The sequence below is a fragment of the Bombina bombina genome, chromosome 2 (assembly GCF_027579735.1).
Source record: "Bombina bombina isolate aBomBom1 chromosome 2, aBomBom1.pri, whole genome shotgun sequence".
Classification (NCBI taxonomy): Eukaryota; Metazoa; Chordata; class Amphibia; order Anura; family Bombinatoridae; genus Bombina; species Bombina bombina.
Genome location: NC_069500.1, coordinates 710,098,679 through 710,126,178, shown reverse-complemented (window position 1 = coordinate 710,126,178; position 27,500 = coordinate 710,098,679). Strand labels below are relative to the sequence as shown.

The window sequence follows — 27,500 nt, the reverse complement described above, 5'->3', positions numbered from 1 at the left end:
TACAAAATTTGATAATGGAAGTAAATTGGAAAGTGTCTTAAAATGGCATGCTCTTTCTGAATCATAGAGGTTTATTTTGTCTTGAGTGTCTCTTTAAGCACATATCAATGCAGGGTCTCTAGTGTTGGATTTATATACTTTAACAAATTAGTGCATGTGATTTTAACACTACAATGTCCCTTTCAGATCTAACAGTGGTCCTGTTTTCTTTCATGTAATTAGCAAGAGTCCATGAGCTAGTGACGTATGGGATATACATTCCTACCAGGAGGGGCAAAGTTTCCCAAACCTTAAAATGCCTATAAATACACCCCTCACCACACCCACAATTCAGTTTTACAAACTTTGCCTCCCATGGAGGTGGTGAAGTAAGTTTGTGCTAGATTCTTCGTTGATATGCGCTTCGCAGTAGGCTGGAGCCCGGTTTTTCCTCTCAGTGTGCAGTGAATGTCAGAGGGATGTGAAGAGAGTATTGCCTATTTGAATTCAATGATCTCCTTCTACGGGGTCTATTTCATAGGTTCTCTGTTATCGGTCGTAGAGATTCATCTCTTACCTCCCTTTTCAGATCAACGATATACTCTTATATATACCATTTCCTCTACTGATTCTCGTTTCAGTACTGGTTTGGCTTTCTACTATATGTAGATGAGTGTCCTGGGGTAAGTAAGTCTTATTTTCTGTGACACTCTAAGCTATGGTTGGGCACTTTTATATAAAGTTCTAAATATATGTGTTTAAACATTTATTTGCCTTGATTCAGGATGTTCAATATTCCTTATTTCAGACAGTCAGTTTCATTATTTGGGATAATGCATTTGAATATTAAATTTTTCTTACCTTTAAAATTTGACTTTTTTTCCTGTGGGCTGTTAGGCTCGCGGGGGCTGAAAATGCTTCATTTTATTGCGTCATTCTTGGCGCTGACTTTCTTGGCGCAAAAATTTTCTTGTCATTTCCGGCGTCATACGTGTCGCCGGAAGTTGCGTCATTTTTTTTACATTTTTGCGACAAAAATGTCAGCGTTACCGGATGTGAGCGTCATTGTTGTCTCCTCAATATTTAAGTCTCATTGTTTATTGCTTCTGGTTGCTAGAAGCTTGTTCATTGGCATTTTTTCCCATTCCTGAAACTGTCATTTAAGGAATTTGATCAATTTTGCTTTATATGTTGTTTTTTCTATTACATATTGCAAGATGTCTCAGATTGACCCTGAATCAGAAGCCACTTCTGGAAAAACGCTTAACTGAGTTTCAGTTCTACCAAAGCTAAGTTCATTTATTTTAAATGTTATAAATGTTTATCTTTAGCTATGGTTTGTAATAAGTTATTATGATATACTTTTACATGCAGAATCCATTAGTATTTATGCTATTCTTACATCTTATGTACAAGAAATATTTAGAAGATTTATAAGAAATATTTTTTTGATTCTATTTTAAAGGCTTTGTCTGACCTTGTGCCTTTTTAATAAAAATTTTTTAGGTCTTTTTCACTTCTTTTTTAATTATTGAAGTTTCAAATGACCAACAACATACTGATTTATCCTTCTCTGATGATGTTTTTTCTTTTTCAGAATTTTCTTCATCAGATATTGACACTAACAAATCTACTTTTTTTTTTTTATTTTATTTTTTTTTTATTAAAGTACATTTGTTCTTTGTTGAAAAGGTGTTGATAATTTTGAATATTAGGGTAACTAGTTCTCTTTCCAATTCCCTATACTAGGGAATGGAATAGGCTGAGAATTTTCTTTTTTTCCTTCTTCAGAGGTTTTAAACTATTTTCTTTGCCAGCAGTTAAATTCAATTTGGAGGGTTCTCCAATTTATTGGGGCTATCTCTACTCCTACTAATTATGCTATTGTTTCTATAGCAAAATAGTATTTATTTTCCTTTAGATGGTTGTGTCTTATTCATGGAAAATTATTTAGTTTCAGGTACTTTTCTTGGTCCTGTGATTTATTTGGATATTGCAATTGCTTCATTTTGTTCTGTTTACTTTAAGATCAAGTATCAGATTATGATTTATTTTAGCATTGTTAAGGGACAACATTTACTAGACTAGGTGCTGTTGCATTTGTCTTGTTGTTTTGCATTTATTGATTATGCAAGTCCACTGTATTGACTGTTCCTTTAAACTGGACTATCATGCTAATAATTTCATTTGTGTCTTCATTTTATTGAATATTTCGCAAATGAGGGTTAATCTATGTCTTAAGCTTTTTTAGCTAGAATAATTTTGTGATTTTTAAAAAAAAAAAAAAAAAAAATCTATATTTCTTTTGTTCTAAGATAAATCAATTATTTGTTTTATAATTGGATTCAATTCTTAACTGTTACTCTGGGCTTCAAGATTGAGTTCTAAGACTAAAACTTTAAGCTTATACTAGTTTGGTTGTTCTTATTAAGGAACGAATTCCTGAATTCTTTCCCAAGTAACATGTTTATAATTGGAAATTTTTTAGTTCGAAATCAGCTCCCTAATATTGTGATGTACGTGCCGTATTCCAGCTTGGCTGGCAAGGGGCAGGTTAAGACTTTTTTTAAATTTATTTGGTTCTATTCGGTCCAAATTTCTTTGATTTTATTCCAGTAAGGCTAACACTTTTCTTTAAGTGTGTTTCGGTCCTATATATTTTGGGTACTGTTGAAGCATGGCTGGGCACCCATGGGGTTCAAGCGCTGCTCAGACCTGGAATCTTCTGGGGTATTTCTTCCAGTTCCATTTTTAGTAACTGGGTTTTGGAGTTTTATTCAAACTATTCTGCCTTTTTGGTCAGTGATAGCATTATTTGTTTTCATTAGATACAATAAATGCATATTTTCATTTTTCTGTTTTCATTCAGATTATTTTCTGAGGATGCGGAATCTCATATGATTCACTTTGCTCTTCAGGACATAGTTAGAGGATCTTTTTTTCAAAAGCTCTTGATTCCTCACACAAGGGTTACCTTTTTTAGGTTTCCAGATATTTGTGTCTCTGTCTTTGTCTCTATCAGACAAGGGACAATTTTATTGTGTTCCGTTTGTCGGTACCTTTAGTCTCTATTTTCAGTTGCTATATATGCATAGAAGTTTTAGGTCTTATGGCCACAGCATTGGATTTAATTCCCTTTGCTCATTTTCAATAGAAAGAACCTTTTCAGTCTTTTATGCTGAATTATGGTGCAGGGATTCTAGGATTTCGCATATTTAATTTTCGAATCCTAATATTTATCTCTCTTGATTTGGTGGTTAAGATCACCATCATTTAGTCTACAGGTCTCTTTGTTTCTTTCAACCTGGACCATGATCTCTACAGATGTGAGTCTTTTTGGTTGGGAGGCTGTCTGAGGATCTCTGTCAGCACAAGGGGTTTGGAAATCTCAGGAGGCGAGATTACCATTTGATATTTTAGAACTCTGTGTTTTCTCAGAGTTTTTTCAGTTTGTTTCTTTTTGAAGAAGAGACGTTTAATGTTTTTTAAACAATATCACTACTATGGTGTATGTCAATCATCAGAGTAGGACTATCAGTCCTTAGGCTGTGACAGAAGTGTCTCGGATATTAGCTTGGGCTAAATCCAGCTCCTATCTAAATTCTGTGTTTCTTTCATGTAATTAGCAAGAGTCCATGAGCTAGTGACGTATGGGATATACATTCCTACCAGGAGGGGCAAAGTTTCCCAAACCTTAAAATGCCTATAAATACACCCCTCACCACACCCACAATTCAGTTTTACAAACTTTGCCTCCGATGGAGGTGGTGAAGTAAGTTTGTGCTAGATTCTACGTTGATATGCGCTCCGCAGCAAGTTGGAGCCCGGTTTTCCTCTCAGCGTGCAGTGAATGTCAGAGGGATGTGAGGAGAGTATTGCCTATTTGAATGCAGTGATCTCCTTCTAAGGGGTCTATTTCATAGGTTCTCTGTTATCGGTCGTAGAGATTCATCTCTTACCTCCCTTTTCAGATCGACGATATACTCTTATATATACCATTACCTCTGCTGATTCTCGTTTCAGTACTGGTTTGGCTATCTGCTATATGTAGATGAGTGTCCTGGGGTAAGTAAGTCTTATTTTCTGTGACACTCCTAGCTATGGTTGGGCACTTTGTTTATAAAGTTCTAAATATATGTATTCAAACATTTATTTGCCTTGACTCAGAATGTTCGACTTTCCTTATTTTTCAGACAGTCAGTTTCATATTTGGGATAATGCATTTTAATTTAACATTTTTTACCTTAAAATTTGACTTTTTCCATGTGGGCTGTTAGGCTCGCGGGGGCTGAAAATGCTTCATTTTATTGCGTCATTCTTGGCGCGGACTTTTTTGGCGCAAAAATTCTATTTCCGTTTCCGGCGTCATACGTGTCGCCGGAAGTTGCGTCATTCTTTGACGTTATTTCGCGCCAAAAATGTCGGCGTTCCGGATGTGGCGTCATTTTTGGCGCCAAAAAGCATTTAGGCGCCAAATAATGTGGGCGTCTTATTTGGCGCGAAAAAATATGGGCGTCACTTTTGTCTCCACATTATTTAAGTCTCATTTTTTATTGCTTCTGGTTGCTAGAAGCTTGTTCTTTGGCATTTTTTCCCATTCCTGAAACTGTCATTTAAGGAATTTGATCAATTTTGCTTTATATGTTGTTTTTTTCTTTTACATATTGCAAGATGTTCCACGTTGCAACTGAGTCAGAAGATACTTCAGGAAAATCACTGCACAATGCTGGAGCTACCAAGCTAAGTGTATCTGCTATAAACTTTTGGTATCTGTTTCTCCAGCTGTTATTTGTATTGCATGTCATGTCAAACTTATTAATGCAGATAAAATTTCCTTTAGTACTGTTACATTACCTGTTGCTGTTCCGTCAACATCTAATTTTCAGAGTGTTCCTGATAACATAAGAGATTTTATTTTTTAAATCCATTAAGAAGGCTATGTCTGTTATTTTTCCTTCTAGTATACATAAAAGTCTTTTAAAACTTCTCTTTTTTTCAGATGAATTTTTAAATGAACATCATCATTCTGATACTGATAATGGTTCTTCTGGTTCTGAGGTTTCTGTCTCAGAGGTTGATGCTGATAAATCTTTGTATTTGTTCAAGATGGAATTTATTCGTTCTTTACTTAAAGAAGTGTTATTTGCATTAGAAATAGAGGATTCTGGTCCTCTTGATACTAAATGTAAACGTTTAAATAAGGTTTTTAAATCTCCTGTAGTTATTCCAGAAGTGTTTTATCTCCCTGATGCTATTTCTGAAGTAATTTCCAGGGAATGGAATAATTTGGGTAATTTATTTACTCCTTCTAGACGTTTAAGCAAATTATATCCTGTGCCATCTGACAGATTAGAGTTTTTTGAGACAAAAATCCCTAAGGTTATGGGGCTGTCTCTACTCCTGCTAATGTACTACTATTCCTACGGCAGATAGTACTTCATTTAAGGATCCTTTAGATAGGAAAATTGATTCCTTTCTAAGAAAAGCTTACTTATGTTCAGGTAATCTTCTTAGACCTGCTATATTTTTAGCGGATGTTGCTGCAGCTTCAACTTTTTGGTTAGAAGCTTTAGCGCAACAAGTAACAGATCATAATTTTATAGCATTATTTTTATTCTATAACATGCTAATAATTTTATTGGTGATACCATCTTTTGATATCATTAGAGTTGATGTCAGGTATATGTCTCTAGCTATTTTAGCTAGAATAGCATTATGGATTAAACTTGGAATGCTGACATGTCTTCTAAGTCAACTTTGCTTTCCCTTTCTTTCCAGGGTAAATAATCATTTTCGTTCCTTTCCTCACAAGGAACAAAAGCCTGATCCTTCATCCTCAGGAGCGGTATCAGTTTGGAAACTATTTCCAGTTTGGAATATATCCAAGCCTTATAGAAACCTATAGCCAGCTCCTAAGTACCTATGAAGGTGCGGCCCTTATTCCAGCTCAGCTGGTATGGGGCAGATTACGTTTTCTTCAAAGAAATTTGGATCAATTCCGTTCTTAATCTCTGGTTTCAGAAACATTGTTTCAGAAAGGTACAGAATTGGCTTCAAGTTAAGGCCTCCTGCTAAGAGATTCTTTTCTTTCCCGTGTCCCAGTTAACACAGCAAAGGCTCAGCATTTCTGAAATGTGTTTCAGATCTAGAGTTGGCTGGAGTATTTATGCCAGTTCCAGTTCTGGAACAGGGGCTGGGGTCTTATTTTATCTCTTCATTGTACCAAAGAAGGTCAATTCCTTCAGACCAGTTCCGGATCTATCATTATTGAATCATTATGTTAGGATACCAACATTCAACATGGTTACTGTAGGACTATCCTGCCTTTTGTTTAGCAAGGGCATTATATGTCTACAATAGATTTACAGGATGTGTATCTGCATATTCCGATTCATCCAGATCACTTTTAGTGTCTGAGATTCTCTTTTTAGACAAGCATTACCAGTTTTGTGGCTCTACCGTTTGGCTTAGCCTCAGTTCCAAGAATTTTTTTCAAAGGTTCTCGGTGCCCTTCTTTCTGTAATCAGAGAATAGGGTTTTGGTATTTCCTTATTTGGACGATATCTTGGTATTTGCTCAGTCTTCTCATTTTCGAAGAATCTCATACGAATCGACTTGTGTTGTTTCTTCAAGTTCATGGTTGGAGGATCAATTTACCAATCAGTTCATTGATTCCTCAGACAAGGGTAACCTTTTTAGGTTTCTAGATAAATTCAGTGTCTATGACTCTGTCCTTGTCAGACAAGAGAAGTTTAACATTGATATCAGCTTGTCAAAACCTTCAGTCACAATCATTCCCTTTGGTAGCCTTATACATGGAAATGTTGGGTCTTAGGACTGCCGCATCAGATGCGATCTCCTTTGCTCGTTTTCACATGCGACCTCTTCAGCTCTGTATGCTGAACCAATGGTGCAGGGATTACTCAAAGACATCTCAATTAATATCTTTAAACCGATTTTACAACACTCTCTGACATGGTGGACAGATCACCATCGTTTAGTTCAGGGGGCTTCTTTGTTCTTCCGACCTGGACTATAATCTCAACAGATGCAAGTCTTACAGGTTGGGGAGCTGTGTGGGGGTATCTGACGGCACAAGGGGTTTGGGAATCTCAGGAGGTGAGATTTCCGATCAATATTTTGGAACTCCGTGCAATTTTCAGAGCTCTTCAGTCTTGGCCTCTTCTGAAGAGAGAGTTGTTCATTTGTTTTCAGATAGACAATGTCACAACTGTGGCATACATCAATCATCAAGGAGGGACTCACAGTCCTCTGGCTATGAAAGAAGTATCTCGAATTTTGGTTTGGGCGGAATCCAGCTCCTGTCTAATCTCTGCGGTTCATATCCCAGGTATGGACAATTGGAAAGCGGATTATCTCAGTCGTCAAACGTTGCATCCGGGCGAATGGTCTCTTCACCCAGAGGTATTTCTTCAGATTGTTCAAATGTAGGAACTTCCAGAAATAGATCTGATGGCTTCTCATCTAAACAAGAAACTTCCCAGGTATCTGTCCAGATCCCGGGATCCTCAGGCGGAGGCAGTGGATGCATTATCACTTCCTTGGAAGTATCATCCTGCCTATATCTTTCCGCCTCTAGTTCTTCTTCCAAGAGTAACCTCCAAGATTCTGAAGGAATGCTCGTTTGTTCTGCTGGTAGCTCCGGCATGGCCTTACAGGTTTTGGTATGCGGATCTTGTCCGGATGGCCTCTTGCCAACCGTGGACTCTTCCGTTAAGACCAGACCTTTTGTCTCAAGGTCCTTTTTTTCCATCAGGATCTGAAATCCTTAAATTTAAAGGTATGGCGATTGAACGCTTGATTCTTGGTCAAAGAGGTTTCTCTGACTCTGTGATTAATACTATGTTACAGGCTCGTACATCTGTATCCAGAGAGATATATTATAGAGTCTGGAAGACTTATATTTCTTGGTGTCTTTCTCATCATTTTTCTTGGCATTCTTTTAGAATACCGAGAATATTACAGTATTCTTCAGGATGGTTTAGATAAGGGTTTGTCCGCAAGTTCCTTGAAAGGTCAAATCTCTGCTCTTTCTGTTCTTTTTCACAGAAAGATTGCTATTCTTCCTGATATTCATTGTTTTGTACAAGCTTTGGTTCGTATAAAGCCTGTCATTAAGTCAATTTCTCCTCCTTGGAGTTTGAATTTGGTTCTGGGGGCTCTTCAAGCTCCTCCATTTGAACCTATGCATTCATTGGATATTAAATTACTTTCTTGGAAAGTTTTTTTGTTCCTTTTGTCCATCTCTTCTGCCAGAAGAGTTTCTGAATTATCTGCTCTTTCTTGTGAGTCTCCTTTTCTGATTTTTCATCAGGATAAGGCGGTGTTGCGAACTTCTTTTGAATTTTTACCTAAAGTTGTGAATTCCAACAACATTAGTAGAGAAATTGTGGTTCCTTCATTATGTCCTAATCCTAAGAATTCTAAGGAGAAATCGTTGCATTCTTTGGATGTTGTTAGAGCTTTGAAATATTATGTTGAAGCTACGAAATCTTTTCGTAAGACTTCTAGTCTATTTGTTATTTTTTCCGGTTCTAGAAAAGGCCAGAAAGCTTCTGCCATTTCTTTGGCATCTTGGTTAAAATCTTTAATTCATCTTGCCTATGTTGAGTCGGGTAAAACTCCGCCTCAGAGAATTACAGCTCATTCTACTAGGTCAGTTTCTACTTCCTGGGCGTTTAGGAATGAAGCTTCGGTTGACCAGATCTGCAAAGCAGCGACTTGGTCCTCTTTGCATACTTTTACTAAATTCTACCATTTTGATGTATTTTCTTCTTCTGAAGCAGTTTTTGGTAGAAAAGTACTTCAGGCAGCGGTTTCAGTTTGAATCTTCTGCTTATGTTTTTCATTAAACTTTATTTTGGGTGTGGATTATTTTCAGCAGGAATTGGCTGTCTTTATTTTATCCCTCCCTCTCTAGTGACTCTTGTGTGGAAAGATCCACTTCTTGGGTAGTCATTATCCCATACGTCACTAGCTCATGGACTCTTGCTAATTACATGAAAGAAAACATAATTTATGTAAGAACTTACCTGATAAATTCATTTCTTTCATATTAGCAAGAGTCCATGAGGCCCGCCCTTTTTTTGTGGTGGTTATGATTTTGTATAAAGCACAATTATTCCAATTCCTTATTTTATATGCTTTCGCACTTTTTTCTTATCACCCCACTTCTTGGCTATTCGTTAAACTGAATTGTGGGTGTGGTGAGGGGTGTATTTATAGGCATTTTAAGGTTTGGGAAACTTTGCCCCTCCTGGTAGGAATGTATATCCCATACGTCACTAGCTCATGGACTCTTGCTAATATGAAAGAAATTAATTTATCAGGTAAGTTCTTACATAAATTATGTTTTTTTTCCCAGGTATAGATATTTGGGAAGCGGATTATCTCTGTTAATCAAGCTTTTCTTCCGGGAGAATGGTCTCTCTTACCCAGATATGTTTTTCATTTCATCTGAATAAAGAACTTCCCAGGGGCCTATTAAGGTCCGGGAATCTTCAGGCGGAAGTAGTGTATGCATTGACATTTCTTTGGAATTATCTTTTTGCCTATTTCTTTCCGCCTCTAGTTCTTCTTCCAAAATTCTTATGGAGTATTTGTTTGTTATGCTGGTAGCTCCAGCATGGCCTCTCAGGTTTTGGTATACGAATCTCATTCGGATGGCCAGTTGCCAACGTTGGACACCTCCGTTTAAACCAGACCTTTTCTTTCTCAAGGCCTTTTTTTCCATCAGGATATCAAATCATTACATTTGAATGGATTGAGATTGAACGCTTGGTTTTTAGTCATAGAGGTTTTTTCTGACTCTTTTTTCAGGTTGGTTTTGATAAGGTTTTGTCTTCAATTCTTTGTTAGGACAAATCTTTACTCTTTCTGTTCTTTTTACACAGAAAGATTGCTAATCATCCTGATATTCATTGTGTTGTACAGGTTTTGGTCCATATCAAGCCTGTCATTAATTCAATCTCTCCTCTTTGGAGTCTAAATTTGGTGCTGAGGGCTTTACAGGCTCCTCCGTTTGAAACTATGCATTTTCTGGACGTTAAATTACTTTCTTGGAAAAGTATTGTTCCTTTTGGTTATTTCTTCTACTAGAAGAGTTTTTGAGTTATCTGCTCTTTTTTGTGAATATCCTTTTCTGATTTTCATTTCATCATTTCATCATTTTTTTCAGGTTTTGATTCGTATCAAACCTGTCATTAAGCCAATTTCTCCTCTTTGGAGTCTTAATTGGGTTCTGAAGGTTTTTCAGGCTCTTCTATTTTGAGCATATGCTTGCTCTGGACATTCATTACTTTCATGGAAAGTATTGTTCTTTTTGGACATCTCTTCAGCTAGAACAATTTTTGAATTATCTGTTCTTTTTTGTGAATCTCCTTGTTCTGATTTTTCATCAGGATAAGGTGTTTTTTTGCTGTCCTCATTTCAATATTCACCTAAGTTGTGAATTCTAACAACATTAGTGGAGGAATTATTGTCTTTTCCTTGTGTCCTAATCCTAAGAATTCTTTGGTAAGATTCTTACATTCTTTAGGATGTGGTAAGAGTTTTGAAATATTATATTGAAGCTACTCAGATTTCAGACAGACTTCTAGTCTATTTGTTATCTTTTCTGGTTTTAGGAAGGTCAGAAGGCTTCTGCCATTTCTTTGGCATCTTGGTTAAGCTTTTGATTCATTATGCTTATTTGGAGTCGGATTATTCCCCGTCTCAGAGGATTACGGCTCATTCTACTAGGTCAGTTTCTACTTCCTGAGCTTTTTAAGAATGAAGCTTCTGTTGGTTAATTTTGCAAAGCAATGACTTGGTCTTCTTTGCATACTTTCACTAAATTCTACCATTTTGATGTTTTCTCTTCTTTAGAAGCAGTTTTTTGGTAGAATAGTACTTCAGGCAGCTGTTTCAGTTTGATTCTTCTGCTTATAATTTCAGGGTTTTTTTTTTCATTTTTAAAATTGAAACTTTTGATTTGGGTAGTGGATTAATTTTTTCAGCGGAATTGGCTGTCTTTATTTTATCCCTCCCTCTCTAGTGACTCTTGCGTGGAAGTTCCACACCTTGGGTATTTATATCCCATACGTCACTAGCTCATGGACTCTTGCTAATTACATGAAAGAAAACATAATTTATGTAAGAACTTACCTGATAAATTCATTTCTTTCATATTAGCAAGAGTCCATGAGGCCCACCCTTTTTTGTGGTGGTTATGATTTTTTTGTATAAAGCACAATTATTCCAATTCCTTATTTTTTTGATGCTTTCGCTCTTTTCTTATCACCCCACTTCTTGGCTATTCGTTAAATTGAATTGTGGGTGTGGTGAGGGGTGTATTTATAGGCATTTTAAGGTTTGGGAAACTTTGCCCCTCCTGGTAGGAATGTATATCCCATACGTCACTAGCTCATGGACTCTTGCTAATATGAAAGAAATGAATTTATCAGGTAAGTTCATACATAAATAATGTTTTTTGTTTTTGTTTTCTTATATCTGAGTAATTGTGCATTTGCTCTTTGGAATCTCTACTTGTTTCAGATATAAAAGTTTTGACATAACTTGATTTCTTTAAAAGGCTTAACTTATTTAATGTCTTGCTTTCAAATGATTGAGACATCTGCTACTAAAACTATAGCAATCGGCAAGATTCTCAGTCTTATTTTGCGGTTTAATAAACTTATTTTCTGTGTTTGCTAGAATAACATTAAAACAATAGTGATTTCAGCAAATGCCTAAATCTGCATCAATTAACCGGTCTGCTTTACTCTTCTATTTCAGCCCAGTTCAATGGTAGCGAAAAACGTCAATCTTCTCCATCGCCATCAAGCGACAGGCGACGACAGCTAAGAGCGCCTGGTGGAGGATTCAAACCAATAAAACACGGAAGCCCTGAGCTTTGTGGAATCCTGGGAGAGCGAGTAGATCCAAATGTTGCACTGGAGAAACAAATGTGAGTTTGTGTAAATTAAAAAAAAAAATCTGTTATTTGAAATTAGAACTTTTAATTTCAGTTCAACTTGAAAAAAAATGCTGTTGGTGCTACTTGATGCTTTATTATTTGAATTCTGAAGATCAACAAAACAGTAAGAATTAAAATGAATACTTCACGGGATAGTGTGGTGTTAACCGTGCTGTGGTTGTATTGTATTTTTGTAAAACAGATGTACTGAGTTTTTTTAAGTGTATCAATAAAGGAACTGCTTATCATGTATGAGCAATAAGGACATTAAACATATTGAGAGTATAAAATGTTTAATTATATGTAGTAAAAAATACAATATACCATCATTATTTATTTTATCCTCTTTTCCTACAGTTTTAAGGGATAGTAAACTCAAATTTTTTCTTTCATAATTTGGATAGAGCATGCAGTTTTAAGCAACTTTCTAAATTACTAACTTTTTCTTCATTTTCTTGCTATCTTTATTTGAAAAGGCAGAAATGAAAGCTTTGAAGCCGGCCTATTTTCTGTTCAGTACCCTGGATAGGGCTTGCTGATTGGTGCCTGCATTTAGCCATCCAATAAGCAAGCGTAACCCAGGTTCTCAACCTAAAACGGGCTGGCTCCAAACCTTTTATTCCTGCTTTTTAAAGTAAAGATAGCAAGAGAACAAAGACAAATTGAGAATAGAAGTAAATTAGAAAGCTGCCTAAAATTACATGCTCTATCCGAATCATGAAAGAAAGAAAGAAAGAAAAATTGGGTTTAGTATCCATTTAATTGTAGAAAAGTAGGCTTTCCACTTCCTGCTATTTTCCACATAGTCATTGGCTGCATACTTTAGTGACTTGTTATAATTGTCCCTAACTGGCCACAGCAGGTGTCCATTTGTTCTATGGGCTCATAACTAAAACTTTACACTTTTTCTTTTAAAATATTTAAACCGCTACAGGTAAAAATTCGGAAATCCAAAATCCGGAATTATTCGGAAGTTCAGATTTTTTTCAAGATTTTGTTAAAAAAAAATAAAGCGGTGACAAATTATCATACTTCCCCCATCAATGAGTCACAATTTTCTTTGGCTGCATATTTGGTTTGGTTTTTGTGTTATCAAAAGCTACCAACAACTGTTACCTTTCTGATTACAGTACTGCACTTTCTGATGGTACTTTGTATACAAAAGTAATACAAAATAATATAAAACTACCTTTAGGTTACATGTATAAGATGTATTATGACATGTACATAATGTGTAAAGGACATAAGATACCATCTTGTCCTATCCCCTCTCCAAGCTGTTCCATTTTACAGAGGCAAATATGCAAATATTCCATAATAAAAACCTTTTCCAGTTTGAAAAAGGGCTTTGTACCCGTTATATTATTTAAAAAAAATACATTTACATATTCTCAGGCTGATCTTTGCATACACCATTATATCTCTCATGTAGTCATTATGTCCTTTTAAGGCTCAGTGGTGCTTCTTGTGAGCTTCAGAATAAAAAATAAACAGATTTAACTTTTTTCCTTTTCTTTCAAGCAGCATATAATTTGCATGATAGAAATATTTTGAGTTTTCTGTCCCTTTAATCATGAGGAGGCCTATACTGGCTGATGTGAATAGCTGTTTGGGAAGGTAAACAATAGCATACTAATTAGTGAAAATAAAATCAGGGTAAGCGCTGTTCCTCCTGGGCAATAATGAAAAAGCAACATCGGCATTATGCAGACGTCTGACTGATAATCAGTAGCAAAAACAAAACCAAGTGATTGTTATTGTTGCCTGTAAATGTAGGGTCTGTATCTCAGCACCTCTATACGTCTTGCAGCTATTTATATGTTATGATGCTTCAGTGCAATTAAATCTAAGGAATGTGGTCACTCTAGTTTTTAGTGCGAGATTCTATCTTTAGTAATAAACTTTAATTGTATTATAAATTAGACTGCATGTAACTGAGCATCTTCACAACAGGATTATAAATCGACTGACACATCAGTGCACCGTATCATTAAGGCCAACAAACCTATTTTATTATTTTGCATTTTTCCGTATTTGTAAGTTTGGGCATTTTTGCTCCTCATTTGCATCCAAGAGATTGATGCTTAAAGGGGCAGCAAACATTTTGAGATTGTCATATAAAATTCTTAATTGTGCATAGTAAAACAATTGTGCAATATACTTTCTTATGCCACTTTACAGATCATTAGTTAGAACAAATATGGAATTCTGTGTACAGTTCTGGAAACCATATCTTCAGAAAGATATAAATAAACTAGAAGCTGTCCAAAGGAGGGCTACTAAAATGGTACATGGTCTAAAATATAAAACGTACAAAGAAAGACTCTATGATCTAAATATGTATAGTTTAGAGGATAGAAGGGAAAGAGGTGACATGATAGAAACCTTCAAATATATGAAGGGACTTAATAAAATAGAAGCTGAAAGCATTTTACACAAAAAAATAAATGCCAAAACAAGGGGTCACAATCTAAAGTTATAGGGTAGCAGATTCAGGAGAAATTTGAGGAAGCATTTTTTTACAGAAAGGGTGGTGGATTCATGGAATAAACTTCCATTTGAGGTGGTAAGCACAAAGACTGTAAAGGAATTTAAAAATGCCTGGGACATGCATAAGGCTATCCTAAGGCAAAAGTAACATGTGATATGGGTAGACTTGATGGGCCTTTTTGGTTCTTATCTACTGTCAAATTCTATGTTTCTTTCAATTATTTATTTTAGCCTCCTTTTCCTGTAATTTAAAGTCTGAAAATGTTTGGATTTTTCAGTACTGAAAACTGAAATGGCAAATGGCAGGTGCTTCACAAACCTAACATAGATAGATTATCTATCTTTTAAAACAATAAAAAAATCTGGTGTAGACTGTCCCTTTAAGTCAGGCTTGGCTCCTCCAAATGAGGAAAGTGGTAGGTGAAGCTTGACCATTAAGAAACAATTGCAGCAAATCTGTAAGAAACCCAAACATTTCATGATTCAGATAGAGCATACAATTTTAAACAACGTTCCTATTTATACCAAGAGAATAAAGCAAATTAGATAATAGAAGGAAATTGGAAAGTTGTTTAGAATGACATGTTCTATCTGAATCATGAAAGTTAAATTTTTACTTTACTGTTCCTTTGAGAACATGCCCATTCAAATTGGCTCAGCATGAAACAGCATCTGATCGCCTTATCTCATCTGTCTTTCTATACACAAAGGCCAATTATTAGGTATTATAAATTAAATTAAACAGTGTGGTTTTGGTGAACAAAACCAGCTATTTTAATTGCAAAAATAAACCAAAAGAAAGAAAATCCAATATTTTTAATACTATGCAGCTGGTGTAACAAGATTTTTTTAAACATATCAAGTCTATACACAGCTTGGTATGCTGCTTATTTCTTTTTGGGGATTTTCATTTAGTTTGATGGATAGCACTTATTGGTGTACTGACAGGACAGATTTTGCACCATGTTATTTTTCTTGATTGATGGCTATTCTGTTATGTGTTCAAAAAAATATGTTTTCACTGTGATACTATAGTGTGTTTTTATCTTTTGTTGGGTTTTTAGTTGTCTGTTAGTCCTCTTCTGGAATTCTCCCTACAGGCCAGAAAGTCAGGTGGTTCAGTCCAGATGACTGAGAAACTGATTAATCACCTGTATTAAAGAAGGATATCCTGAAATCCCACTCTGTCTCGAGGGAAAGTTTTATAGCCGTTTCCCTCACTACTGTTATGCATTTGCTGTCATTCATATGCTCTAAATTCCAGTGTGATGAGGCAAAATATAGATGTGCTAACCTCAAATATGTATCACCTGTTACAGCAGGAGTAAGAGAGATATGACTCTTGGCCTTTGTGCGACCCACTCACTCTCATGTCTCCACATACACTTGTGCTACAACCTTAAAATGTCTTTTACAACATTTTTTAATAAAGAAAATAAAGTCAAGGATATCATTTTTTGTACCAATACATTGAAACATTACTTTGAATTTTCTCTCTTGTTTGAAAACAAAAGTGAGTGCAGGCTGTATCTTTATTTGCCCTTGAAATAAGCAGCTGTGTCATATAAAGATGAGAGTGCTAGTCCTTTGGATGATAAATGGATGGATAAAATGTTTGAATAAACATTTAAAAAGCAGTGCACATTATTTCAAATGTTTTTTTACTTTAATTTACTTCAGAAAACAAAATGTATTTCTTTTGCATGATGTACTGAGTCCACGGATTCATCCTAACTTGTGGGATATTGTCCTTCCTGACAGGAAGTAGCAAAGAGAGCACCACAGCAGAGCTGTCTATATAACTCCCCCCTTAACTCCACCCCCCAGTCATTCTCCTTTGCTGGCTCTAAGCAGGAAGAGTAAAGAGAAGAGGTGTTAAACTGTTAGTTTTATTTTATCTTCAATCAAGTGTTTGTTATTTTTAAATGCTACCGGTGTTGTACTATTTACTCTCAGGCAAGACATAGATGAAGATTTCTGCCTGGAGGATGATGATCTTAGCATTTGTAACTAAGGTCCACTGCTGTTCCCACAGAAGCTGAGGGGTACAGGAAAACTTCAGTGTGAGGAACGGTTTCTTGCTATACAGCAATGAGGTATGTTCAGTCATTTTTTCTGCAGAGACTGTGTTAACTCAGGCCTAGATTTGGAGTTTTGTCGATAACGACCCGCGTAGCTAACGCCGGCTTTTTTCTGGCCGCACCATAAAAATAACTCTGGTATTGAGAGTCCACATAAAGGCTGCGTTAGGAGCGTAGAGCATTTTTAACGCAGCTTCAACTCTCGATACCAGAGTTGCTTACGCAAGCGGCCAGCCTCAAAAACGTGCTCGTGCACGATTCCCCCATAGAAAACAATGGGGCTGTTTGAGCTGAAAAAAAACCTAACACCTGCAAAAAAGCCGCGTTCAGCTCCTAACGCAGCCCCATTGTTTGCTATGGGGAAACACTTCCTACGTCTGCACCTAACACCCTAACATGTACCCAGAGTCTAAACACCCCTAACCTTACACTTATTAACCCCTAATCTGCCGCCCCCGCTATCGCTGACCCCTGCATATTATTATTAACCCCTAATCTGCCGCTCCGTAAACCGCCGCTACTTACATTATCCCTATGTACCCCTAATCTGCTGCCCTAACATCGCCGACCCCTATATTATATTTATTAACCCCTAATCTGCCCCCCACAACGTCGCCTCCACCTGCCTACACTTATTAACCCCTAATCTGCCGACCGGACCTGAGCGCTAGTATAATAAAGTTATTAACCCCTAATCCGCCTCACTAACCCTATAATAAATAGTATTAACCCCTAATCTGCCCTCCCTAACATCGCCGACACCTAAATTCAATTATTAACCCCTAATCTGCCGACTGGAGCTCACCGCTATTCTAATAAATGTATTAACCCCTAAAGCTAAGTCTAACCCTAACACTAACACCCCCCTAAATTAAATATAATTTACATCTAACAAAATTAATTAACTCTTATTAAATAAATGATTCCTATTTAAAGCTAAATACTTACCTGTAAAATAAATCCTAATATAGCTACAATATACATTATAATTATATTATAGCTATTTTAGGATTAATATTTATTTTACAGGTAACTTTGTATTTATTTTAACCAGGTACAAAAGCTATTAAATAGTTAAGAACTATTTAATAGCTAAAATAGTTAAAATAATTACAAAATTACCTGTAAAATAAATCCTAACCTAAGTTACAATTAAACCTAACACTACACTAGCAATAAATTAATTAAATAAAATACCTATAATTATCTACAATTAAACCTAACACTACACTATCAATAAATAAATTAAATACAATATCTACAAATAACTACAATGAAATAAACTATCTAAAGTACAAAAAATAAAAAAGAACTAAGTTACAAAAAATAAAAAAATATTTACAAACATAAGAAAAATATTACAACAATTTTAAACTAATTACACCTACTCTAAGCCCCCTAATAAAATAACAAAGCCCCCCAAAATAAAAAAAATGCCCTACCCTATTCTAAATTACTAAAGTTCAAAGTTCTTTTACCTTACCAGCCCTGAACAGGGCCCTTTGTGGGGCATGCCCCAAGAAGTTCAGCTCTTTTGCCTGTAAAAAAAAACATACAATCCCCCCCCCCCCAACATTACAACCCACCACCCACATACCCCTAATCTAACCCAAACCCCCCTTAAATAAACCTAACACTAAGCCCCTGAAGATCTTCCTACCTTATCTTCACCATACCAGGTTCACCGATCGATCCAGAAGAGCTCCTCCGATGTCCTGATCCAAGCCCAAGCGGGGGGCTGAAGAGGTCCATGATCCGGCTGAAGTCTTCATCCAAGCCTGGCAGAAGAGGTCTTCCATCCGATTGAAGTCTTCATCCAAGCGGGATCTTCTATGGTCATCCATCCGGAGCGGCAGGATCCTGAAGACCTCCGACGCGGAACATCCATCCTGGCCGACGACTAAATGACGAATGACGGTTCCTTTAAATGACGTCATCCAAGATGGCGTCCCTCGAATTCCGATTGGCTGATAGGATTCTATCAGCCAATCGGAATTAAGGTAGGAATATTCTGATTGGCTGATGGAATCAGCCAATCAGAATCAAGTTCAATCCGATTGGCTGATCCAATCAGCCAATCAGATTGAGCTCGCATTCTATTGGCTGTTCCGATCAGCCAATAGAATGCGAACTCAATGTGATTGGCTGATTGGATCAGCCAATCGGATTGAACTTGATTCTGATTGGCTGATTCCAGCAGCCAATCAGAATATTCCTACCTTAATTCCGATTGGCTGATAGAATCCTATCAGCCAATCGGAATTCAAGGGACGCCATCTTGGATGACGTCCCTTAAAGGAACCGTCATTCTTCAGTTGGACGTTGCCGGAAGAAGATGGGTCCGCGGTGGAGGTCTTCAGGATGGAGCCGGTCGTCATCGGATGAAGATAGAAGATGCCGCTTGGATCAAGATGGTTGCCGGTCCGGATCGCCTCTTCTTCCCGGATAGGATGAAGACTTTGGAGCCTCTTCTGGACCTCTTCAGCCACCGGATGATGGATCGCCAGCCCCCGCTTGGGTTGGATGAAGATTTTGTAGCCAGGACGGATCGGTGATACCTGGTGAGGTGAAGACAAGGTAGGATGATCTTCAGGGGCTTAGTGTTAGGTTTATTTAAGGGGGGTTTGGGTTAGATTAGGGGTATGTGGGTGGTGGGTTGTAATGTTGGGGGGGGGTATTGTATGTTTTGTTTTTACAGGCAAAAGAGCTGAACTTCTTGGGGCATGCCCTGCAAAGGGCCCTGTTCAGGGCTGGTAAGGTAAAAGAGCTTTGAACTTTAGTAATTTAGAATAGGGTAGGGCATTTTTTATTTTGGGGGTCTTTGTTATTTTATTAGGGGGCTTAGAGTAGGTGTAATTAGTTTAAAATTGTTGTAATATTTTTCTTATGTTTGTAAATATTTTTTTATTTTTTGTAACTTAGTTCTTTTTTATTTTTTGTACTTTAGATAGTTTATTTCATTGTAGTTATTTGTAGATATTGTATTTAATTTATTTATTGATAGTGTAGTGTTAGGTTTAATTGTAGATAATTATAGGTATTTTATTTAATTAATTTATTGCTAGTGTAGTGTTAGGTTTAATTGTAACTTAGGTTAGGATTTATTTTACAGGTAATTTTGTAATTATTTTAACTAGGTAACTATTAAATAGTTCTTAACTATTTAATAGCTATTGTACATGGTTAAAATAATTACAAAGTTGCCTGTAAAATAAATATTAATCCTAAAATAGCTATAATATAATTATAATTTATATTGTAGCTATATTAGGATTTATTTTACAGGTAAGTATTTAGCTTTAAATAGGAATAATTTATTTAATAAGAGATAATTAATTTCGTTAGATGTAAATTATATTTAAGTTAGGGGGGGTGTTAGTGTTAGGGTTAGACTTAGCTTTAGGGGTTAATACATTTATTAGAATAGCGGTGAGCTCCAGTCGGCAGATTAGGGGTTAATAATTGGTTAGGTGTCGGCGATGTTAGGGAGGGCAGATTAGGGGTTAATACTATTTATTATAGGGTTAGTGAGGCGGATTAGGGGTTAATAACTTTTTTATAGTAGCGGTGCGGTCCGCTCGGCAGATTAGGGGTTAATAAGTGTAGGCAGGTGGAGGCGACGTTGAGAGGGGCAGATTAGGGGTTAATAAATATAATATAGGGGTCGGCGGTGTTAGGGGCAGCAGATTAGGGGTACATAAGGATAACGTAGGTGGCGGCGCTTTGCGGTCGGCAGATTAGGGGTTAATAAGTGTAGGTAGCTGGCGGCGACGTTGTGGGGGGCAGATTAGGGGTTAATAAATATAACAGGGGTCGGCGGTGTTAGGGGCAGCAGATTAGGGGTACATAAGGATAACGTAGGTGGCGGTCGGCAGATTAGGGGTTAAAAAAATGTAATAGAGTGTCGGCGATGTGGGGGGACCTCGGTTTAGGGGTACATAGGTAGTTTATGGGTGTTAGTGTACTTTAGAGTACAGTAGTTAAGAGCTTTATAAACCGGCGTTAGCCCAGAAAGCTCTTAACTACTGACTTTTTTCCTGCGGCTGGAGTTTTGTCGTTAGATGTCTAACGCTCACTTCAGACACGACTCTAAATACCGGAGTTAGAAAGATCCCATTGAAAAGATAGGATACGCAATTTACGTAAGGGGATCTGCGGTATGGAAAAGTCGCGGCTGAAAAGTGAGCGTTAGACCCTATTTTGAGTGACTCCAAATACCGGAGGTAGCCTAAAACCAGCGTTAGGAGCCTCTAACGCTGGTTTTCACGGCTAACGCCAAACTCCAAATCTAGGCCTCAGAAAGGCTGACAGTATCCCCATTAGGGGAAGGGTAAGCAGTAATCCTAGTGTTATCAGAGGTTTTTACTAGTTTACATAAAGGGTTAATTTTTTTGTGGGCACTCAGTTTGTTATGTGAATTTGGGACAAACGTTTTTGTGTCTGGGAGTAACGTTTTCTGTTTTATGGGACATTGCTTGAGGGTTCTTTGGGGTTGTTTATAACCCACATGGCTTTCAGGCAGGGTTTGTTAGTTTTGTGTAGGCCCCAGCAGGCGGGCCTACATTTACAAGCAGCAAGCAACTTCTCCTGAGAGTCTTCTGAGGGACTAATTGAAGCTTTAAACCCCATATTATCGCTTCCTAAGGGCAGGTAGGGCCACAGCAGAGCTGTGGCAAGGTGCCAACAGGGGTTTTAACCGGTTTTAGACATATTTCAATCCGTTTTTTTCATTTGGGGGTCTATTGCTTTGTTACTTGTGGTGCAATCCTTCTAAAGCTTAGTGGGTATACTGTTAAAATTTCGGCAAAATTGAAGCAATTTTAACCTGTTTTGCAGTTTGTGTATGCCTTTTTTTCTCTTAAAGGCACAGTACCGTTTTTGCAAATTGTGTTTTTTTCATTAAATAAAGTGTTTTCCAAGCTTGCTTGCTTTATTACTAGTCTGTTAAACATGTCTGACACTGAGGAAACTCATTGTTCAATTTGTTTAGAAGCCATTGTGGAACCCCCTCTTATAATGTGTCCCACTTGTACTGATATGTCTATAAATTGCAAACAGTATATTTTGACTTATAAAAGTTTGGCATTAGATGATTCTCAGACAAAAGTAAATCAGGTTTTGCCATATAGTTCTCCCCAAGTGTCACAACCACTAACGCCCGCACAAGCGACGCTGAGTACTTCTAGTGCGTCTAATTCTTTCACCTTGCAAGATATGGCTTCAGTTATGAATACTACCCTCACAGAAGTTTTATCTAAGCTGCCTGGGTTGCAAGGGAAGCGCAGTAGCTCTGGGTTAAGAACAAATGCTGAGCCTTCTGACGCTTTAGTTGCCGTATCCGATATTCACAATGTTCTGAGGTAGGGATGAGGGATTTGCTGTCTGAGGGAGAGATTTCTGATTCAGGAAAGATGTTCTCTCAGACAGATTCAGATATGACGGCATTTAAATTTAAGCTAGAGCACCTCCGCTTATTGCTCAGGGAGGTTTTAGCTACTCTGGATAATTGTGACCCTATTGTAGTTCCAGAGAAATTGTGTAAAATGGACAGATATTTAGAGATTCCTGTTTACACTGATGTGTTTCCGGTCCCTAAGAGGGTTTCGGACATTGTTACTAAGGAGTGGGATAAACCAGGTATTCCGTTCTCTCCCCTCCTGTTTTTAAGAAAATGTTTCCCATTTCTGACACCATAAAGGACTCATGGCAGACGGTCCCTAAGGTGGAGGGAGCTATTTCTACCCTGGCTAAGCGTACAACTATACCTATTGAAGATAGTTGTGCTTTCATTGATCCTATGGATAAAAATTAGAGGGTCTCCTAAAGAAAAATTTTGTTCATCAAGGTTTTCTTCTTCAACCTATAGCATGCATTGTTCCTGTAACCACTGCAGCTGCCTTTTGGTTTGAGGCTCTAGAAGAGGCTCTTCAGATGGAGACCCCACTAGATGATATTTTGGACAGAATTAAGGCTGTTAAGTTGGCTAATTCTTTTATTACAGATGCCGCTTTTCATCTTGCTAAATTAGCGGCTAAGAATTCAGGTTTTGCCATTTTAGCGCGTAGAGCGTTATGGCTTAAGTCCTGGTCAGCTGATGTGTCCTCTAAATCTCTAAAGGGACAGATATCTGCTCTGTCTATTTTGTTGCACAAGCATCTGGCAGATGTTCCAGACGTTCTGGCTTTTTGTCAGGCTTTAGTTAGAATTAAGCCTGTGTTTGTGTTTAAACCTATTGCTCCGCCATGGAGTCTAAATTTAGTTCTTAGAGTTCTTCAGGGGGTTCCGTTTGAACCTATGCATTCCATAGATATTAAGCTTTTATCTTGGAAAGTTTTGTTCCTAGTTGCCATCTCTTCAGCTCGAAGAGTTTCTGAACTATCTGCTTTACAATGTGACTCACCTTATCTGGTGTTCCATGCTGATAAGGTGGTTTTGCGTACCAAGCCTAGGTTCCTACCTAAGGTTGTTACTAACAGGAATATCAATCAAGAAATTGTTGTTCCTTCTCTGTGTCCTAATCCTTCTTGTAAGAAGGAACGTCTGTTGCACAACTTGGACGTGGTTCGTGCTTTGAAATTTTATTTGCAGGCATCCAAAGATTTTCGTCAAACATCTTATTTGTTTGTTGTCTATTCTGGAAAGCGTAGGGGTCAAAAGGCTACGGCGACTTCTCTTTCCTTTTGGCTGAAAGCATCATCCGTTTGGCTTATGAGACTGATGGACAGCAGCCTCCTGAAAGGATTACAGCTCATTCTACTAGAGCGGTAGCTTCCACATGGGCTTTTAAAAATGATGCTTCTGTTAAATAGATTTGTAAGGCTGCGACTTGGTCGTCACTTCATGCCTTTTCAAAATTTTATAAATTTGATACTTTTGCTTCTTCGGAGGCTATTTTTGGGAGAAAGGTTTTGCAAGCAGTGGTGCCTTCCGTTTAGGTTCCTGTCTTGTCCCTCCCTTCATCCGTGTCCTAAAGCTTTGGTATTGGTATCCCACAAGTTAGGATGAATCTGTGGACTCGGTACATCATGCAAAAGAAAACAAAATTTATTCTTACCTGATAAATTTCTTTCTTTTGCGATGTACCGAGTCCACGGCCCGCCCTGTCTATTCAAGACAGATAGTATTTTTTTATGTAAACTTCAGTCACCTCTGCACCTTATAGTTTCTCCTTTTCTTCCTTGGCCTTCGGTCGAATGACTGGGGGGTGGAGTTAAGGGGGGAGCTATATAGACAGCTCTGCTGTGGTGCTCTCTTTGCTACTTCCTGTCAGGAAGGACAATATCCCACAAGTTAGGATGAATCCGTGGACTCGGTACATCGCAAAAGAAAGAAATTTATCAGGTAAGCATACATTTTGTTTTTTGCCCCAGTTGCATGCACCTCGCGATTGGTTAGATCATTGAAGGTTTTATATGTCTTTAAAATATAACGTATGTGTGAACTATTAGCATTGTTATGAACACCAGCTGAGAAATAAAACCATCTATTAAACTATTTAAGTAACTGATTATACTGATTGGCATTAAAAATAACTATTTTATCCACATAGTAATGAAATTCTTCTTTTTTAGATGGTATCATGGAGCTATCAGCAGGACAGATGCAGAGAACCTACTTAGGCTGTGCAAAGAATGCAGCTATCTTGTGCGAAATAGTCAGACGAGTAAGCATGACTATTCTCTCTCTCTAAAGTGAGTATTTTTCAATGAATTTGTTATCATATACGTGTGCTGAAGAAGCATTTATGGTCAGCTTTGGATTTATAGTGCATCATTAAAATTCAGTAGTTTAATTAAAGGGACACTAAACCCAAACATTTTCTTTCATGATTCAGGTAGAGAATACAATTTTAAAGAACATTCCATTTTGCTTCTATTATCTCATTTGCTTCATTCTTTAGATATCCTTTGTTGAAGAAATAACAATGCACATGGGTGAGCCAATCACGTGAGGCATCTATGAGCAGCTACCAATCAGCAGCTACTAAGCATATCTAGATATGCTTTTCAGCAAAGTATATCAAGAGAATGGAGCAAAATAGATAAAAGAAGTAAATTAGAAAGTTGTTAAAAATTACATGCTCTTTCTAAATCATGAAAGAAAAAAATTGGGTTTTATGTCCCTTTAAGCACATGCCAACTAGATTTGCACCAATAGTAGCTAGTATGAACTTCAGTGACAGCAGAAGGACCAAATCTAGTTAGCCTACATTAAAAAAAAACTCATGTCTCCATTTTTACATTGTTATTTATGGTGGTCACTTTCAATTTGTGTTATATAACGGACTGGACAACAGATACTTAGATCATATAAGAGGGGCAGAACAGAGGGGGATGTATGTTACATAAGAGAGGCACATATAAGTGCTTATTATTCTGCATTGATGGATATTAAACAGTAAATACATGTTAGATATAATGATTTATTATTTAAAGGAAAAATGCACCTCAGAATAATATGTAGATGTATTTTGTACAATTATATTAGTTGTTTAAAGGGTCAGTCTAGTCAAAATTAAACTTTCATTATTCATATAGGAAATGCAATTTTAATCAACTTATAAATTTACTTTTATCATCAAATTTGCTTTTTTAGCTTGATATTTTTAGTTTAAACTAAAGCTAGTTAGGTACATATTCTAATTTATAAGCCCTTGAGGGCTGCCTCTAATCACATGCTTTTTAAATGTTTTTTCACAACAAAAGACTTGATAGTTCACATGGGCCATATAGATAACACTGTGTTCAGACACAGAAAGTTATTTAAGATTTAGCACAACACAATGCTAAATGCAAGTCAATAGATGGTAAATAGTTACAGCCATGTTATCAGGGGGCTGTCAGAATAGATATTAAATAGATAAGTGTAAAGGTTTAGTGTTTGGAAAGTAATAGGTGCCATTATGTTTAAACGTCAGTTTTCTATTATCTATCTTTCCTGCAGAGGACAACTAGGGACAGCTATAAAACGGTAAATAAAAAAGGTGTGTCCAAACAAGGTTGCTTGGAAACCCTGCCAGATAATTACTTCAACAATCCTGTATTGCACAAAGTGTTATTTGCACAGAATTTTTATTACTTTATACAAACTCGGCGGGATTTAGAAAACCAACAGTTTTCAGATTTTTTTTAACTACACATAATTTAACATTTTATATTCCAATCTCATATTGTTTAATCTTCCTTTATTTTAACAAATTTGGTTGATATTTTTCATTTTAGTATTGTTTTGTTACCACTGCCAACAGTGAACATTTATTTGTAAAGAAATAAAAACGATAAAAACTTCTATGGGGGCAATCCGTTTTTTTTTTACATGAATGTACCCCAATCCGTTTTTTTTTACATAAATGTACCCCAAAAGGCTAAACATTTGCTTATTTTTATTTGTCTCTTTTATTTTGCAAAGGGATAGTTTGGGAGCTATAACTTTTGGAAGTTAAAATATGATGATATCTGTGTTCAGCAAAAAATAAAATATTATAATTTGGGTGCACATTTTTGTTTTATATCTGCTCATTTAAATGCTAGATATGCCACATGTGCACAATTATGTCTACAAAAAAATTGCCATTTGCCACTTTAACTCTACTGGATTTTTGAACATTTTGTGATTTAGTAATGAAATACTGGCTAATGAGCCATTGTCTTTTTCAAGTGAGAAGATATTTATACATATTTTTTCTCTACGTGTTAAAAATGTTAAATTGACATAAAACAGATTGAGAGCTGTGCATATCCTAAAAGGGCTAATTAATTTAAAATAGTTTGCATTAAAAAATTGGTTAAAAATTGCTGGCAAGTATTTTAAAATAATTTTCAAAAATAAGCAAAATGAATTACATAGCTAAGCTGCCTGGAGCAGCTAACTCCACCCCTCTTATCAGTGTTTAGACACAGGCATTGTATTTCAACTGAATTCACAGGTTCTAGGCATGCTCCAGCAGATAATCCCTATCAACTTTTGCATTTTACCAAAAGAACAATAAACATAGATACAGCCATAAAAGAAATTGTGGTGGTGGTGGGGGTTAAAGCTTTACAATTTAGAAACTAAAAAGATAGGGTTAATGGTGAGGCACTGCAGTATAAATTTGCAGCTAAAGTAATTAAAGTACATATTATATTATTTTGGCTCTATCCCAACTTGTTTTATGTCACTTTAAGGAAATATGTAAATTGTGGCTGTAAAATTGATGAATAGGGGCTTGTGTGTGTGTGTAAACTCTGATCCATCAGAATGTGATAATGAATAAAAGAAAAACTAAATATAAGACTTAGGAGCAATGTTGCACAAGTATCTGATTACAGACAAATTGCTTTTATATTTTGTTCCAAGTTTAGGACAGAAGTTTTTTTTTTTTTTTTAGAATTCTTATCGCCACCACATTTTAAATGCAGATGAGGGTCACTAGACCTTATTGGAGTGAGTGAGATAAGTAGAGCGCTGGAAACTACGATTCCAAACACCTCACAAAAGAAAAGTCCTTCTAACTTTAAATTAAATATTGAAAAAAAGTGGGGCGTGAGGGCGCTAATTAAAGCTTAAGGAATCCAAAGTGTGTATGATATGACAACAGTGTGTCGTGTGATTATGTGAAGAGGATGATTTTCCTAAAGTTTGAATTGAATAAACAAAAGTGCAATTCTATTGCAAGGCAGTGTGTCTATTTATAACTGCTTGTTTCTATTAAGTCGAATAAAGAAGGCAATATGCAGCTATGTTGATATAACAGCTAGTGTGAAAGGTCGTGGGTAATAGATGAATCTCTCCTAGGTTCGATTCCTTAAGCTTTAATTAGCGCCCTCACGCCCCACTTTTTTTCACTAGACCTTATGTCTATCTGACAGGAAATGACATCAGAGCAATGCTATGGTTTATTGCCAGGCTACTACTTTTATAGATCATCTGCGATTCTTTTAATTAGTATAGACCAACAGTGATCGTTTAGCATTCTGAAATAACTGACAAAT

At 36.7% G+C, this 27,500-nt stretch overlaps 1 protein-coding gene across 1 annotated transcript in view; it reads left to right on the top strand.

Annotated features, from left to right (window-relative positions):
• SHB (SH2 domain containing adaptor protein B) overlaps positions 1 to 27,500 on the top strand; it is a 476,823-nt gene that overhangs the window by 373,556 nt on the left and 75,767 nt on the right. The window contains exons 4-5 of the mRNA XM_053702707.1: positions 11,776 to 11,947; positions 24,099 to 24,218. Of these exons, the coding sequence (XP_053558682.1) occupies positions 11,776 to 11,947; positions 24,099 to 24,218 (292 nt within the window). The remainder of the gene's footprint in view (positions 1 to 11,775; positions 11,948 to 24,098; positions 24,219 to 27,500) is intronic.